At 39.8% G+C, this 18,300-nt stretch overlaps 1 protein-coding gene across 1 annotated transcript in view; it reads left to right on the top strand.

The window, feature by feature from the left end:
* LOC311156797 (vitellogenin-1-like) overlaps positions 1-8,586 on the top strand; it is a gene marked incomplete at both ends in the record, with an annotated part of 42,855 nt that extends 34,269 nt beyond the window's left edge. The window contains 8 exons of the mRNA XM_084211038.1: positions 334-472; positions 1,649-1,784; positions 2,483-2,669; positions 3,066-3,163; positions 3,744-3,838; positions 3,944-4,103; positions 5,287-5,448; positions 8,468-8,586. Of these exons, the coding sequence (XP_084067164.1) occupies positions 334-472; positions 1,649-1,784; positions 2,483-2,669; positions 3,066-3,163; positions 3,744-3,838; positions 3,944-4,103; positions 5,287-5,448; positions 8,468-8,586 (1,096 nt within the window). The remainder of the gene's footprint in view (positions 1-333; positions 473-1,648; positions 1,785-2,482; positions 2,670-3,065; positions 3,164-3,743; positions 3,839-3,943; positions 4,104-5,286; positions 5,449-8,467) is intronic.
* Between the last annotated feature and the right edge of the window lie 9,714 nt (positions 8,587-18,300).

Raw genomic sequence — 18,300 nt, 5'->3', positions numbered from 1 at the left:
ACATGCTTCATACTAAATGATAGCCTCCAAATATTTAAAAAGTATGCTTGATTTCATTTTCCATATTAAATTTTCTGTTTCAGTTCAAAATGCATTTTGTTTTAAAATATTCTTCTATTCAGTCTCAAAAAACAACCATTTTAAATAGGCAAAATTAAACCAGTGTGTTTCTTCTCAATAAAATCAACCATTTAATTTGAATCAAGGTAATATTTCCTCAACTTTTCAGTTCTTCCATTTTTTCCTGAGTTTTTGGATCTGCCAGTAGTCCTCACCATCCCACGTGTGCTTTTGTTCATGCACCTGAGTTTGTCATTTCTTGTTTATCTCTAGATTCATGCAATACATTCCTGGTGCAGCACTCATGTTGGGCTTCTCAGAAGCACATCAGAGAAATCCATCTCATGAATTTATAGTAAGAGCAGCTGCAACATCTCCACGAACAATTGATACAGTAATTAAAGCTCCTGAGGTACATTAAATTTTTATTTTCGTTTTTCTTACATTGAACGATTTTCAACTTAGAATGTTTTGACTCTTAACGTAAAGAAACAAAAAGCAAAACATTCCCTCTTAGAGAAGCCACTACATACCTGACTATATGAAGTGGGTGTTCAAAAACATACAACAGCTCCCTTGATTTTGTGCTGCTTTGGCCCAGTGCAGGAGTAAGCTGCAAACCAGGCTCTATAGTCCAATACTTTATTTGCATTCTGAGAACAGCAGTGAGGCCAAATTGTCTCAAATACGACTGCTCTGCGCTCACACATTTATGCATTTTTACCCAGTTTGACTAGCTCTCGAACGAGGGTCTCAGATGGAGGGGGTCTTGAGAACAATTTGCACTCTGCTGCAGCCACAAACAGCACCTGTGTGTGCTGGCACTCCAGTCCCAGCTCTGCAGTAACCATGCTGGATGTGACTGGTCTGAGCAAGCCACAAATGCAACTCTGCCCTAACCAAACTGGAGCAGTTAGTCATCCTCTCACAGGAGCCTGCCCAGGCCTGGTCTGCAGAGCCCCACTAATTAATTGGTCCTTGTCCACCAAATTCCTGTGCACCTCTTTAAATAATTTCCCCTATGGATCTCTGGCAAATTAATAACAGCTAGCTATTCATACACAGAAACTCGTGTGTCTTTAACCCACCAGTGCTTCAGTACTGCAGGATCTTTAATATGTGATCATGAGGAAGTTGGTGCATTAGGCATTCATTGGATTCTCTTGGCCAATATAATTTGTAGCTACAGTGAACGATCTTACCCCAATGCTGAACATGCCAGTTTTCAGCATTTAATGGATGAGATTCATTTTCCCAAACACATCCATCATCTCAGTAACTCAACTTGTTAGCTTATTTTTTAAGAAGTCACTCAAATACCACTTAAGCTCATCTCTATCAGTTACTTTTCAGTGTTCTTAACAGTTTCTCAAAAAGTCAAGTATGGCTAGAAGAGATTATGATGATTTCTCACAAAAGCTGAAGGTTAGGGTACGTTCGTTCTGCCGAGACTAACACAACTGCAATTGCAGAAATGCATCTTCAAGGGGATTTTGTTTCCAAGATAAGAGTGGGGTTTTTTTTTGCAGTCATATCTTGAGCATATGGTTCAATTTATCTTAATGTATTTTCATTTCTGCTTTTCCAGGTAACACTTTATTGTCAGGGATCCCGATTGCCATTCACTCTGCCCTTAGGCCCATCTCCAGCTTACGAGACTCGAGATATCACTGCCTGGAATTTATTTCCTGAAATAGCTTCACAAATAGCACAAGAAGATCAATGTAAATGCTGCTTATATGTTTGTCTCATGAATAAGCGATGTGTGTAGATCCATACTCTGCCATGGCTGGGCCTTGCCTTTCCCTCTAATAAGCATAGCATGCATCTGTACATCTGTAGCCCTGCTTCCAGCAGTCCATCCCCTCACAGAGAAGCAGGTTTTTCTGCAGGTGAATGAAGAGGCTTCAAACTGCTGTAAACATTTCAGCATTTGGGAATCACTCCTCTCTTCAAGGACTAGAGGTTGTCTTTTGCCCCTCCTGAGAAGGTGCCAGCTCTGCATTGAGAGGCATTAGGTGATGGGCACAAGAGAGTCCATATATTTTCTGTTCAGTTTATTTTATTCAAAAAGGAGCCACGTAAGTCTCTCCTGGTTGGTGTCTAGCATTCCTGTGGGAAATGGGGAGTTTTAATCACAGTTTTTTATGGCATCTAGCCTCTCAAGAATTTTGTACATTTTAGCCCCTGTTAGCTTGAGTTTTGTGTTTGGCACGCAATCAAAATCAATACTGGTATAATCTACAGCAGGTAGTTATTTTGTAGTGTTCTCATGTCCTTACAGACTCTGGCTTCTGCCAAGGAGGTGAAGTTTTCTTCTTGTTTGCTGGGTAGTTCAATCTCATAGAGGTATCTTTCAGTACTTCACAGCAACACATACAGTGGTCACATCTGCCATTTCTTTTATGATTTTGTTTTGCAGCCACGTGTGAAATCAGGGAGAGGGATTTCAAAACATTTGATCGTGTGAGCCATTCATATTCTTTCAATGAAAGCTGCAAGCTGGTGGTGGTTCAAGACTGCACTGAAAACCCAAAGTTCATCATTACTACGAGAAAGGTCGATCCTCAATCTTTCTCAAGAGAGGTTCACATAAATACAACATCAGCGTAAGTGTGATTTATACTGAGGCTTAGAAATTAGGTACAAAGTTTCTCAGGGAGTTACTCTGGGAGTGAGATATCTAGTTTGTAGCTGAAACTGGTTTTTAATAAGATATATATGGGGAAAGACAGAATTTCCAGAAGGAATCCTTGTCTGAGGCTCTGCGGTGTAGTTGCTCTTGTCTTGAATTCCACAGCCACCAATATCTGATAACTTGATCACTAATTCCCCATGCTGTCTTTTCTTTCAAGTTTGAATATTAAAGCCCACAGTCCCAATGAATTTTGCCCTTTGGAAAGAAAATTGCCTTTTCATTCATTCAAATTCAGATAGTCACAAATATCTATACTTTTCACATTTAACCATTAATTTATTCTCTTTCATTTTTGCTTTTTTTGAAGGAACATCACAATCTGTCCTGCCTCAAATTCATCTCTCCTTGTGGCATGCAATGAAGAACGAGTTCTATCACACAGTGGAGGTTCGGTGTATGTAAAAGGTAAGCTATGATACCCAGTTTTCCAGGACTGACCTGGGAACTAAATATCAAGGTTTTATAAATTTCACAGAAAAATCTCAGTGTAAAGAAAACACAAATGGAATTAATTCAAAGAGAAAAGTCAAAACTACTTTCTTAAGTTTTGTAGTGACTTACGTTCATGTTTCCTATAGTATATACACTCTTACTTCTACTCCTCCAGCATAAATGACAGGTGAATAAAGCACTTTCTTATCATATACCCAGCTTGGTGGTTGCTCAGAAAAAAAGTTCATGTTATAGTCACAGAGAGATGCTTTAGCTCAGACATTTAGCTGGAGCACCACCACTGTCATTATAATCTCAAAATTGAGCACACTGGATACAGAAGTCAGTTCCAAGTATAGGTAACAGCAGTAGAATATTTTTGAAAATATATTGTTTCTCCTATTTTTGTTTTTCCTCTCCATTTAAATATACATATTTAACTGTAGCAGCAAAATGATTATTGTGAAGGAAAATGCATTGTGGTGAGTTTTGTGTAACACAGTTTCCCCGTTAATTTAAGACGATCACTGTGTGATTCATCATCTTTTTACAGACAATGTTAAAATTTATAAAAATGAAAACTCAGTTACTGTGGAAGTTCCAGAACTAGGACTGAAGGAGGTGACTTTTGATGGTGCAAATCTTAAGGTACTGCACTTACTTTCAAGGTTACTGCTTCCTTTCTGCCTGGTGCCTTGCCAGTGCGACAGAGCAACACTTCAGCATTCACTACAAAGGTGTGCTGCTTTGCAGGTTACAGTTGCTTCGTGGATGAAAGGAAAGACCTGTGGAGTTTGCGGTAATAATGACAGAGAAAAGGAAAACGAGTTCCTCATGCCAAACCATAGGCTGGCACACAGCTGTTCTGCGTTTGTTCATTCGTGGGTATTGCTAGAAGAGTCCTGCTCTGGTGGTGAGTGGATCTGGAAAAACTCTATTCTTGGATAGAATATGATTTCTCTTTTCCTCTGCCAAGAGCTAGAAAATACTTTTTAAAAACAGTGGATACCTTTTACTTAGAAATTTCAATAACCATGTGTAGCCATTTTAACTTTATTAACCACTGACTCTTCAAAGCACTGCTTGTGAATATAGAGAATATATACTCCAGCAAAAGTCATTGTCTCATGTGTAATTCAATGTTAAATAATTGGTTTTTATTTCTTACACTGAGTAGCTTTTTTTCTTGAGAGGCAAAATCAGCCCTCATCTTGCTCCTACTGGAAAAAAGAGTGTGATTTTCACCATTGTATCAAAACAGTTTCAGCTGTTGTCTGCAGACTTAATTTCACCACACAAGGTGCAGACTGTGAATACAGTGTCAGATCCTAGACTCATGTAAATTTCCAAAGCACAAAAAAATTCATTTTTGTTCTGCACCCTGTGAGAGTGCAATCTCAGGAAAATATTTAGAACTACTCCTACAGTAAAGAACTACATCTCACACGCAGCTGGAAAAACAATGTTAGATTCCCAAAATATCAATACAGTTTTGTTTGGTAGGTCTCCATTTACCTTGGACCTGAAATAATTTTATTGAAGTTAATGGTTGCTTTCTCCTTGACTTCAGTGGCAGCAGAATTTTACTTATCTGTGTGTCAGGAAACACAGTCGTAGCTGGGATCCTGTTAAGTTACATTATACCTTTCTAGTGAGATAATTGCAGCATTATAAAAGTCATCCGATGCAAAAATTATCCTTGTTGTTATTAAATAAATGCTGCCCTTTTTTTATCCATTCACTACGGTTGACATTTTTCCTAATGCAATGAAGTAGCCATTGTGCTTGCAGTATCTATTCTTAATAGCTTTCAGACATGAGAGGTCATTTTCTGTGTATTATGTAGTTCTAAAAAACTGAGTATACATGATTCCATTTGGGTTCTATTGTGCAATTAGATTTTAAAAATAGCTCCCCTTTCAGACTCTTTCCTCAACTTATTATTGTCCTACCTTGATAACCTCACTACTGTGAAAACAGTTTGTCAGATACCTGTGTTTTAATAAAAGCTGAAGAGAAAATATGGACCTTTATTATTGCAAGGATCGATTGGGATTTATTTCTACAATTTTAACTACCTTTCCTTTTCCTCTTAGGGTGCAAGCTGCAGCGCAGTTATGTGAAGCTGAATCGAAATCCTACTATTGATGGTGAGGAATCTACGTGCTACTCTGTTGACCCAGTACTGAAATGTATGAAAGACTGTACTCCAGTCGAAAAGGCTTCAGTAAAGGTTGGCTTCCACTGCTTCCCAAAAGGTACGGTATTTTTCTCCCTCTGTGTGTCACGTACTGCAGGAGCTGTCAGAGCACTCGAAAGAACAAAACACAGCACAGCCATGCACAGACCTGTATTGCTCTGGCTCCTCTCTGAGCTGCTGTTTTTAATCCCATTACTATTTGCTATAACTGCTGACAGTGCTGGCCAGCTAAAAGCTACGTTAGGTGATGGCAGGTAGCATCATCTGAGAAAAGCATTTGAGGAGGTAAAAGGGGCAGGCAGCAGCGATCAATAAAATCACAAAATAAAATTTGTCATGTCTTCAGGATCTCCATAAAGTTGAGATAAGCAACACTGAGTCCTTTCATGTACATTACAGCCTGCAATTTTGTGTAGACCGGGGCAGGCGAGGCAATTGAAAGTCAATCAGGTAGTGTGACATGAGTGCTGTAGTTAGGCTGCCATGCTATGCCACTGTGCAATTCATCAGCAAAACCACATTGCTGGAAGTTTCTCTAGGTTGTTCCAGAAAATGGTTTGGTTTTTAAGGTATTTTATATACACATACTCATGCCCCAGATTAAAAAAAAAAAAAAAGAAAAGAAGGAAAAAAGAAAAAGAAGAAACAAAAAACCACGAGCCTTTTCCTCATTTCGTTTATACCAGGACATGAGGCACAGTCTAATACGGTTTCACACTGAAGTTATGTAATCATTAAAAGAAAATCCAACCTGGAACCCACAGATATTTCTGGTGCATTCTTTCCTAAGTCTTTTAATTAATTATCTTTATAGCTTACAGGGAACCCTAACGTTAGGAAGTATCGATTGAAGTGGTTTGCTCTCTGTTAACCATTGTTGGTCAAATCATTGTTAGCTGAGATAATCCAGTGTAGTTTCACCGGAGCCAATGCACCCCTGTGTTGAGTAGTACTGGAAAGGACAGGGTATTTTATGTCTGAATTTAAACATCTGTGTAGAACTTTGCACTTTGCTTGTGTTACTAATATCTGCAAAGTGCTGAATCAGCCCAGGAAAGCAGGGAGGATCTCTCTACAATAGCCAAATATCTGAAACATTCTATTCAACAAGTAGCACAGAGAGAGTGTTAATAGTTTTCTGATGGCTCCCTGAGATGAGATTGGATGCATTCTTTCATAAATGGAAAAGCCCACCCTCTACAAAAATCCTTCCAAAATCTTGTTATATCCACGTTTCACAGATTTCTATTGTGGATCCAAGTCTGTATCTCTGAGGTGTCATAACCCCAGACCACTCACTGCCTTAGAATATTAGGCTATGATAAAGCTGTGGTAGAAAAGAGGAAACAGTTTGAAAAAAGAGGAAAATCAGAAAAAAAAATATGTTAGTTGTTGCAGCCAGTGCTGCTTTCAGAGCAACTGCAGGCTTCTGTTGTTCATTTACTGAAGCAGAGACTGGGGAGTCTGCTTGCAGTACTTCTAATCAAGATCTTGTTTGTTTGTTTGTTTATATATTTAGTTATTTATTTACCCTGAAGAGGAAGCAGAAAAAGAGGAAGAGAGGGAGGAGGAAGAAAAAGATTCCATTTATCGTTCTTTAGCTTGCTAAATTGATTACTTTTTCTTAGGCTAAAGATCAGTAGGAATACAAGGCCACCACTTAAAAACTATTATTTTTCTTTCTTTGTCTACTGACTTGGAGAAGCAGTAGAAGCAGTAGAAATCTTCACCTTTCTCAATCTAGGAACACGCAAGCACAGGACAAAGAACTTTTCTCAACTCTTTATGTGAGAATACAGACATGATAGTTTGCTGTTTCAAAATTCAAGGACCCCTCCCACTGCCAAGGACCCCACTTGCAGTGGAGCAAGGATAAAATGAAGCACAAGAATGCATAATTTCTCCTGTTGTCCTCAAATCAGCAAGACTGTGGCCTTAGGAACTTGACTGAAGCAGGCATCACTCCAAGTCCACATATTGGTTTATATTTCAAACATGCCACAAGGGGATCAGTTACTCACCCACAATCCAGTTTGCAAGGAAATCATTTCCTACATGGATAAGAATGTGCTCAGACCCACAGTATAGCAGGAGTGAGAGACATAATGTATATAAAAAACAGAATTCAGACATTTTACAGCATTTTTCATTTCACAGCCTGAAAATATAATGTACATTTTTAAAAGCATCTCCAGCATCTTTCTGGGAAATATTTATTATCCAGTTTATTATGCAAAACCTGCTGTTAATGTTGGACAGTAATTTAGCCATGGAGAGTGTTAACCTTTCAGAAGATAAGTGACTGATGCAACCTGAACTCATACAGCAGTGTCCATATTTCCCTGTGATGAGGGATGGCATGTTATAGGTGTACTGTCCAACTGAGGAATAAAACAAATGGAAGTAAAATTATGAAAGCTTTACGCATTTTCATTATACAAACTTAATCTAAATGGATATCCTAATATTCTTCCAATGCAATGATAAACCTCCAACTAGCTAGGAATATTTATTGGGAGAATGAATATCATTATTCCATTTAGATTATTTCAGCATTAAGGAATATGGCTTATTCAAGCTGCTGTTGATAAAGCAGTGTGGTAAGGTTAATACTGCAACTGAGAATGCTCTGCCAGATTTCACAATACATGGGAAACTTTAATTAGAAGTTTATGAACCTCTGAAAATTCTCCAAAGGGCTTACCCTTCAGAAATGAACTTCGACAAATAGTCAGCAGAAATACCCAGTGCTGTGCAGCACTAACAGAAGTGATTGCTGATGTGGATTGGTACGTGCTGCTCTTACACTGACAGGGGCTACCTCCAGCATTTTCACAGCCTCCTTTTGTCTTTGTGCTTCATGAAATGTAATTCATTTTGGTTTTAGGGAAGTATTACAGTAATTATATCATGGGTGAAAATCCTGTTCCAAGTCAATGACTCAGTTAGATGTCAGTCGTGAGGGCAGGATTTCATTCTTTACTTGATGAGGGAGTTGACAGCCATCAAAACAGTATTTCTTTGAAATGTGTTAATTTGCTTGATGTTAGTTAACAATGGCTTCACTCTTCTGACAGAAACTGCTGTAAGCCTGTTGGAATGGCAGAAAAGCAGCGATAAGAAATCTGCATTTGAGGATGTTGTGGAGTCTGTGGATGCTGACATTGATTGTACCTGCACTGGCAGCTGTAGTTAAGCTAAACGTTTTGGCATTGTGCTATAGACATACTACACAAATAATTGAATAGCTGGACAGATAAGAAGGGAACATAATAGCTGTAGTAAAATATTAAGAAAGGTGCTTGAAGAAAGTAAGTCTACTGCAAAGCCAAATGCATTATGTACAGTCTGCACTGCTTAATAAATATGTTCATTAAATAAGTATTCATGTGGTATCTCTTTATTTTTCCCTATCAACAAAACAATCAGGGCAACTATAATATTATACAGAAATTCTGTTCCCTTTTATCTGAGATATAATTACAGCAGTCTGCTCTTAAAATTATGTTCACTAGGTGATGAAAGGAAAACATGATTATGGCTACTGCTAACATTCCATTGTGCAAAGAATTTCATATTTAGCATACTAAAGACACAGTAAGCATTTGTTTTCTTTTATGTTTTCTGGTAAAGAGCAACGTCTGTTCCTGGAACCATTCTGCAAAAAAATATATTTTACTCCCAGCAAGACCATTAGCCTTAGTACATTCTACAAAGGAATGAATTGGACCGCTAGACTCCCACTGTAGCTTTCCAGAGAGCTATAGTGTGTGACACAGTCCCCATTTTCATTTAAATTTCAATGGATGTGCTGTTGCTTCATGAACTAACTAAAACTGTGAATAGGAACTTTTTTTTGCTTTACCATCTCCTATTGTATATTTATGAAAATGATGGCTTCAAAAACTTCAGGGAACAATAATACATCAAGTAGCATTCCAAATACTCCGAAAAGCAATATATAGAAAGATATGTAAGATCAATAGCATCATAAAGCTAAAATAAAATACAAGCAGGACAGTCAGACTGTGTTTAACCAGTGAAGAGTCAATCTGCTAGCTTTCACTGTGCAAAAAGGTAATTCCCTCCCACCCCAGGAGACCAGGAATAGGAGGCACCCTCAAACCCCCAAGCAATGGCACAATACCTCTTCACCCTGTGTCACAACTCAGCCGTGCACTGAACCATGGCATGTTTTCCATAGCAGTCAATAGCAGCCAGCAGGCTCTTCCAGGAGAAGCCTTAGTGTGGGCAAGGTACAGCTGAACCCAAACCCTGATGGAAGCTGTCATTAAAGAAAATACTTTTCTTTCTAACTAAAAACTGATCTATCAGAAAAATGATTGAAGACTAAATAGTTGAACAATTACAGCATAACTCTTCACAGTGCTTTTCTTTCGAGAGCAGAAGCATGAGTAATGTAAGGAGGTACTCCTTTTACTCTCTCTCCAGTTGCAGCTTGCCACCAGCTTTCAGAAAAGGCCCAGTTTTTCTCCATGTACAGCCACAACATCATTACTTCCAGAAGTAAGCCATTACAACTTTGTTCAGACCAGATGCCTGATGCATACTTTGGGACAAGGGTATTTGCCTCTGCCCCAAGCCTTGCTCCTGGGGATAACCTACAAAGGCAGAAGGCAGCTACCTGCCTCTTTATCCTCCCCCAGCCTTAATTCCTCTATGTACTGCGTTTAAAAATATATGCAAATAGCCTGTGCTCTATTCAACAGCTTTTCTTCATGCATGGATCTCCAAACTAAGACCAGTAACATGAATCCTTGCCCTGTGTTTTTATTTTTAATAAAGCATTCACAAATTGTACAAAAGCTGTGTTTTCCTAACTCATCAAAAGTGCTAGATTGCAAAACAGCCTCAAACAAGAGGGGAGATGAGGAATATTGCATTCCACTTTCCCTTAAAATCACACTAGTCTTTCACCTGGAGAGTTCTTTTCTGGTTGGTATTGTTTTCACCGTGGCTTATGGGAGATTTGACATTGACTTTCATAGGATCAGACTGTCATCTTTAATCCAACACCTCTCTCTTTAATCCGCTTGTTTACAAAAGAGAAACTTTTGCCAGTCAACCTCTTCAGATAAGACAAAGTTAGTAGGGGGAGAAGAAAAATGAAGTTTCATGCTCAACTACTAAAACAGAGGTTTAGTAACAGCAAAGACCCATTAGTAAGAGAAGAAATTCTGCTCCTGGGGCAGGGAATTCAGTCACCATCACCCCCCAGAACTGCAGCCTGGGCTGGGGTGCAGGCTCAGCTCGGGGGAAAGCAGGTAAAGCCCAGGCACAGACCTTTCCCTGCTCTGCAGAGGGCACGGGCAGGACACAGCTCTCATTTCCACTTCTAAGGGGCAGCTTTCCTTTCTGTCCAGCTCCTGTTCCTTAGTGCCCTCTTGCTGAGACAGCTGAATGCCTTTGACTGTCTGAAAGGCTTCACTGCAACTGTAAAATCACAATGTAATGAACATTAGAAAAGCCTGAAGATGGTAGTGTGCACAGCAAAGAAAGGCTTAGAACCAGCTCATTTTGCCAAAGGAATTAAGAACATTAGCAGTACATGTGTGAAAAAGCCCTTCTGGAATTTCTAATGCACCACACAGACATTTCCAACCCATCTGGGAGAATATCTGCAGTCCAGATCTAAACTTCATTTGGAAATCATGCCTGTCCTATCTTATAAAGCAAGCCAAAACTATGTACCCAACTGAGTATTAAAATGTGTACTACACAGGCTGAGCTTTTATGCATTCCACCTTTCATTCCTAGTGCTTCTCAAATGTATGCATTAATGAATTCTGGACTTTACTGCAGTAACCAAGTAATATAATCTTGCAATTATGGTAGTCTAGTATTGTTTTTTTAAAAAAGTGTCAGAAAAAAGATGCAGACCTAAGCATAAGCCAGGCTTGCATCCTAATCCTGCCCTTGCAGCTCTGTAATGTGGTTTTCCATGAGGCTGGGGACTTCTTCTGTGTATTATTTTCTGCATCAGAAAGATATGACTACTTACCTACTTGATGGAGTCAGAAATGCTTATGAATTTATAGTCCCATATGTCTTTTGCAAGTTCTTCAGTGATTCTAGAAATGAAAAGTAAATTTTTCCACTAGATCTCCTAACCACATGAGTATATTTTATTGCTAAGTTGAAGGTTTTCATTTTCAGATTCATCCAACTGTAAAATAACTATACATTTGGAAAAAATCAAAACAATACAGTTAATTTGTTCATGGTCAGCTTTGGTTATACCTTAGTGGATTATTCCTAAAAGCCTGGCATTGGATGGTGCTATTACAGACAGATAGGCAAAAAGGCTATTGGAGAAACTGCCTTTTGTATCCTAGACAAAGACAACAAACCTTCTGTCCACCAGACCTGGCTCTTTTGATTCACTAATTTTAAATGACACAGTGAATCTCAGGAAAGCAGGATCATTCTGCTCCAGAGAAAGGAGCTGCAGTGTGATAGGAAAGGACAAAACCACTAATACCAGACCCTTCCTGGAAATGAAATGCCAGCTCCGCAGTGTGAGCGTTAAAAAAAAAAAAATCTTCAATTCTAACCCTACTGAAACCAATGGTTAATCTCAACAGAGCCAGGCTTTTACTCAGCATGTTTGAATGAGTTATTAAATGAACTTTAGTTATCCCTAAAAATAAATGTACTGTGCGGATCTAAGTGCAGCCGATGAATAAGAAACCTCAGGAATCCAGCAAATGCAGTAGTTAGGGCTAAAACCAGAGACAGCTCAGAAGATTGCAGGAGTAGCTATTAGTGACCATCTGAGTTTTATGTCGAATCTTAAGGTCTCTTATGCCATCTACTGGCTTTTTTTATTTAGTTACAATGGCTTAAATGTTTTTCCTTGAGGTTTTTTTTAATAGGTCTGATATATTCCAAGTAGTTTTACATAAATTCCATTTAAGGTTTGAGGTGGGGTGTTTTTCCCTCTTATCTCCACACTTGATTACTATGTGATTTTTTTTTTCCTGTAAGTACATTACAGCTTGGTACTATTCTGAATACCATTTCACACTGTCCCCAGAGGAAAAAGGCATTGCATAAGACATTCTTATTTTTGGTATTTCTGGATAGGCAATAATTATACTGTAAGCAGTACTGGAAGAACTGTTTGCTAAGAAAATCCAAAGCTGCTCAAAAATAGTACTTACAGTTCATCCTGAATCAGTGTGAGAAGGTTGGTTTTTTGGTACCTGGAAATGCTCAATGTACAGAAAAAATCTGGTTATCCCTTTTTTTCGCTTGCAGTTCACTGAGCTGTAATTCACAGCAAACATTTCCATGGCCTAATGATTTTAAGTTGCCTTTCAGATGGGCTTTGATAAGCAGGAATTTTCTATATTGACAGATCTGATCACAGAGCTTTCCCTTCATTATCTGTAGCCTGTCTCTTCCTGCAGACCCAGTTTCCCTTCCCCATTTATGCATCCACTGGTCTGGTCAGGACACATGCAAGCACCAAACCTTCCCGTTTCTTCTTAACATTCACAAGAAAAAGTAACCCAACATTCCTTATAAACATTATATGAAACAATTATATGAAACTTTTCATATCATATATGTGAGAAGGGGCCGAGCCCTGCAGATTTTCCACCATTTCTGAGCAAAGGCAAGGCTGCTTTTTAGGATGCTGGAGAGCTCTGCAGAATTAGGCAGTGAAAGACTTCACTATTTAAAGGTATAGAAGGGAGTATTAAGGATTTCAGTCTTGAGTATAAGCACCTGCATTGTATCTAAGGCTTTTTCTTTCCTCTGTGAAGCTGGGCATCAATCTCTACAACACTACAGCTTCACATTGGAAAATCCTAACGCAACCAAACTGAAATGCTCCGGAGGAATTAATTGGTGACCTTGCCTGACAGACCAAAATAAATCTGGCAGGCAGGCTGTCCCCTTTGCCAAGTGCTCAGCTCCCCAGCTGCAGCCATACGGATTACACCGCTCCCCGGGCCGGGTAGGGCTGCCAGCCCCGAGTCCAGCCAGCAGCCAGCTCCCCTGCGCTGCCTCCTGCCTTCAGCTTGGCTCTGCAGGCTCCTGAGCCTGCCCAGGGCCAGCTGGTTAGCACCAGGCAGACAGGGAACCTGGCACTGCCCGCACCTCTTGGCCAGCTGGTAGATTGACAAAATGGATTGCTCCACTCATGAGAAATTCTGGGATGCTGCCATCCCCCCCTGCGCAGAGCAAGGCGCCTGTGACAGCCCCAGGCAGCCCTGGGAAGTGGCTTCTTTCTGCAGCACCTGCAGGCTGCTCTCTGCCTCACCTCCTTCACTCAGCCAGGGGACAAAGGAGCTTTTCAGAGGTGCTTTATTTATTGAATTTCAGAATTTATTTCATTGATATTTCTCAAAGGACCTGAAGCTCAGAGCACTAAATTTTTGCACATCATTTGGTATCCCATTTCAGCTTTCTCTTAATGATTAGGCACAGACTGGCTGAATTAAAGGTCATGGTTTAGGTTATAGGCACAGGCTCTGTGCTCTGTGTTCTACCAAATCTGCAGCTTTACATAAATACCTACAGAGTAAACCCTGTCCTGGCCAAGCAGAATCATAGCTCAGAGTATAGTATGGTTCTATACCATGTCAATATAAATATAAAAATAAATAAGAGAATTTCTCATTTCTTACACAGCTTCTATTATCGATTCTAGGGGTAACTCCTTTATAATACAAACTTTTGAATGTCACCTCTCTCACCTGCTGCATATTTTCAGCATGGTACCAAAGAGTATTTGAAATGTGTACATTTTTGATCTTCCTGAGCTTGTTTCTCCCTAAAAAATCTCACTTTAAAGGAGGTTTTTTAATTATTTGTATATGCATTAGATTTGTTCTGAAATCAGTGATCAGGACTCTCTGCCTGAATGGCCCCATAACAGCAATAGAAATATTTCCTGTAATTGTGTCCATCCCTTCACCAAGTCCCCTTCTAACTGCAGCTCCATATGGAGCAGAAGAGACAAGCAGTGCCACAACAGCTTACATTTGCATAACCTCTGGGCTGGAGACAGTGTGAGATTTTCACAACTGCTAGCTGGAAATGTATTTGTTTAGCCAAGCTGCCAAAACTCATATTTTAGCTTGAGAAGTCTCTCATCCAATAAGGCTCTCATTACATTTCCACTATTCTACAAGCACTTCATCCTAAGGCAATCAAGACATAATAAATAGTGCTTTTTAAAAACCAATGGCCCTGAGTCACAGGTGTAAGGAATACAGATGGAGTGGGATCACCCAGAGTCAGCCCCTCAGGAAAATACCTGGTAATTTCCTCATTGCATCATCCTTAAATGTCAGCCATTTCCTCTATAGTTGCACTAAGACTGAAAGCATAAGCCTTGCTCTTTTCCTCCACATCAATATGCACCTAAGGAAGAAAGGAAAAAAAGTTTCTTCTGCTGTAAAAATGTTGATAGATCTTTTAAAACAGCATATGAGAAATAAAATGTTGATAGATCTTTTAAAACAGTAGATGAGAAATCTGTGGCAGAATCTGCCTTGCTATTCTAATGTCTCAAGACTGAAAACTGCAATAATTTTTCTGACTGACAAACCAAGTTCTTTTCTTGCTTGGTGATCACACAGCAATTTCACAGCTACTGAGTTTCATTACCCTCTTCCCTCCCCAGAAGATTTCCTTCCTATGAAAAGGCCTTTCCTACTTTAAGTTCTTCTCTTTGCCTGAACTCTGCATTATGCTATTTGTAGGGTTTATTTTTCCCTTGTTAGTCAGCAAGCAGGGTTGTCAGGAAAGCACTACATAACCAAGGGTGTCTCAACAAGCTGAACAGATTCGGATAGCAAACCCTCAGGAAAGCAAACTGCAGTCCCCTCTGCTCCTACCAGCTGCTGCTGCTGCATTTACCTTCTAGATAAGAGACTTGGTGATCTTCTCAATGGTTTTACCCTTCAGGGATTGGAGCAGCAGGAAATAGGTTTACTCACACTTCACCCTGACCTCTAGGTGAGAGGAAGCCTTCCCTGTACATTTTTATGCTCACAGTAGAAGCTGACAAATAGAACCACAAAACCAAGAACAGAGTTAAATAAAATTCATTTGTGATGTCCCCTGCTCCTCTTGGCCACTTCTGGGGGTCCATCAGCTGCAAACTCACTGCCACTAGAGGGCAAACATGACCAAGCCATTTAACAAAAGAAACCCCTTTACATTCATATATAATCAGTTTTCATTATGGCTGAATAAAAATATGGTATATGCATTGTTGTTCTTCAAACCAATACAAAGGAAAACAATCTAGACATTTTACACCCTAGAGAAAATAATTATTTTGAAAAAAATATATTCACAGTAACCAGTCAAAAGGCCTCAGGAAAACTTTAGAGATCCCACTCTAGGTGTTTCCTGTTAATGCAGGAGGTGATACAATGAGACATCCAGACTGACTTCCTCTACAAGGCTCTTGTCTGGCTTTCATCTCATTCTGAATGAGCACATAGGCAGCTCAACTCTTGTTCAATAACTCTTCAAGGCTTCAGGGTCTGTATGTGGAGTTAGTCACATAATATTGGTGTTTAGCTATTCAACTATTCAAGATAGAGAAGGTATTGCAGCAAAGTGAAAGGAGGAAGTAAAGAAAACTGTGTAGGGAATCATTCAAGATGAAATTTAAACTATGAAGAGGATTCATTTGATAATTTCTTGAAAGATTTGTGCAGGTGATTTTTCTAATGGAAAGAAATGGAAGGTTTAGAAAGATCCTGCAGAATTGGTATCAAAGTTCAGAAGCTGGTGAGTGTGTTTTCCCTTTAATGAAGCAAGGCAATATTTTTTGTTAACAGGAGGTCCAGCTCCCTAACTGCAATGAAATGAAGTCTCTGGAGTTGCATTTGCCTCTGGTATCAGTAAGTGACCTCTCAACATCAAGATTTTACAAAGATTAGCCCAGCAAGCACATAAAATGCCAAAAGCTACAGGAAATTTTCAGCATTTTCCTCCTTTAGCTTCTCAGAAGGAAAGTTGTCAAAGTAGCTGTCTGCTAAACATATCATCTGACTTACTATAAAAGAAGGATGTCAACACTGCATGTCAAATCCAGCACTGAGATCTATTTTTTAATGGGCAGGATCTGACTTAGACAGATCCCAAATCTCTCTGCAATTACCTGCACCTGTAGGAAAGGCACCAAAGGACTTACCTTAAAGAGCTCTCAAACTATCTTCTAGCCTTGGTTTTTGTGACTAAAGCAAAGCAAAAACCTTATGAAAACATTTTCAAAGGTATTTTTTGAGGAGACTGAGTGTTAGCTGCTCCCCTGCCTTCACACCAGCAGTGGGGCCACACGGGTGCAGTTTGGCTGATGACATTTGCTCTCAGCCAACGCCTTTCCTGGGGGTCTGGTGACCCTTCCCACATCAGCTCCAGCCCTCTGTCAGCAGCCAGACACCAGAACACGCAGTAGCTTTAAGGAAACACCTCACAGGTGGGCTAATGCCACCAGAGCTATTCATCCACTGCTGCAGCCTACTGCCTTCAGAGAAAGTGTTTGGGACAACACAATGGGAAGTGAAATTACTCTCTCTGCACCATCCCTTAGCCAGAGACCCTTCAAATATAGGGAGAGAGAACAGAAATGCAAGAACATTAAAAAAATAAACAAAAGCTGCACTTTCAAGGTGTTTCAGCTGGATGAGCTTAACCTATTGAGTATGTCAGTGGTTCCCTGACATGGCCATCAAGGACATGCCATGGCAGTGGAACAGCCACTGCTTCCTGAAGCCAACATTCACACCAGTGTAAGAAACAAATTAATTTATTCCTGCCAACATGGGCTATCATCTGTTCCCTGCTAGGTTTTCTTCCTGTTCAAAGCATACTTCAAAAACAAGCAGTAATGTGACCTGAAGTCTAAATTTTGCTACAAGAGCTTCAGCTTCTGGGAGACCTTTCCCACAGGTTAAGGGAAGTCATGTCAGTCAGGTGTGAGAGTCACCATGTTTCTCTGCTGGTTTCTCAGCCTGTAGATGGTCACTTCAGAGCTACATCCAGCCACTACATCTAATTAATCACCCAGTATTAGCCCAAGAGCAGGCCTACAGATGCAAATGACAAATGATGCCACTTTAGGATTATGACCTGTGATCCTTTACATCCTTCTTTTTGTGTGTCATTTTTACACCCACACAGTCCTAATGTGTCTTTTTACAAAAACTTCATGAATCTCCACAGAAGGAAAAAAAAGGAGACACAAGCCCTTAAGGTTAAAGCAAAATTTTTGCCTTTGTAACTAAACCTTATTCCCTCCTGGATTAGATTCACCAAGCATACAAAGATGTGCTTTTGTGGTCCAGGAAAGAAAAGCTCTGGAGAGTTTTTGCAAGTGCCCCCATGGAATCTTAAGTGGAACATGAGGAACTGCTCACATTTAAGCCAGCAGTGTGCAGGTGTTAGGGAATGAGACAGCACATCATCTAACAGCCAGCACAGCTCACTCCCTGTCTCCTTCTTTCCCTAATTATGCATGAGAATTAAAGAAAAATAAAATAGAGGGAGTTTTATAGGAGGTGATTGTCCAAAAACATTTGAACAAGATTTTTTTCCTCCTCCTCAGCTGGGTGGGTAAACCCCTGCTGTTCTGGATTGGGCTGGATGCAGCACATCGTGCTAGCCCTTACTTTTCCTAAGTTTGCCTTTTTCTCTGCTGACAGAAAGACAATTTATTCTTTGAGGAATATGAATACCATTTCAGCATATCTTAACTTTTTAGAAGGTGAAAAAAGACTTTGAATTGTCACACAACTTACGCATTCAGAGCATGGTGATCCCTAATGGGACAAATGCACAGCAGAAATGGAGTACAGCCGTGCTCTCCTCAGCTGCTTGAGTACAAGGTCTGAGCACCTTCCTCAAAAGAAGGAAA

This window comes from Fringilla coelebs (genome assembly GCF_963513975.1).
Source record: "Fringilla coelebs genome assembly, chromosome: 9".
NCBI lineage: Eukaryota > Metazoa > Chordata > Aves > Passeriformes > Fringillidae > Fringilla > Fringilla coelebs.
This window is presented reverse-complemented; position numbering and strand designations above follow the sequence as displayed.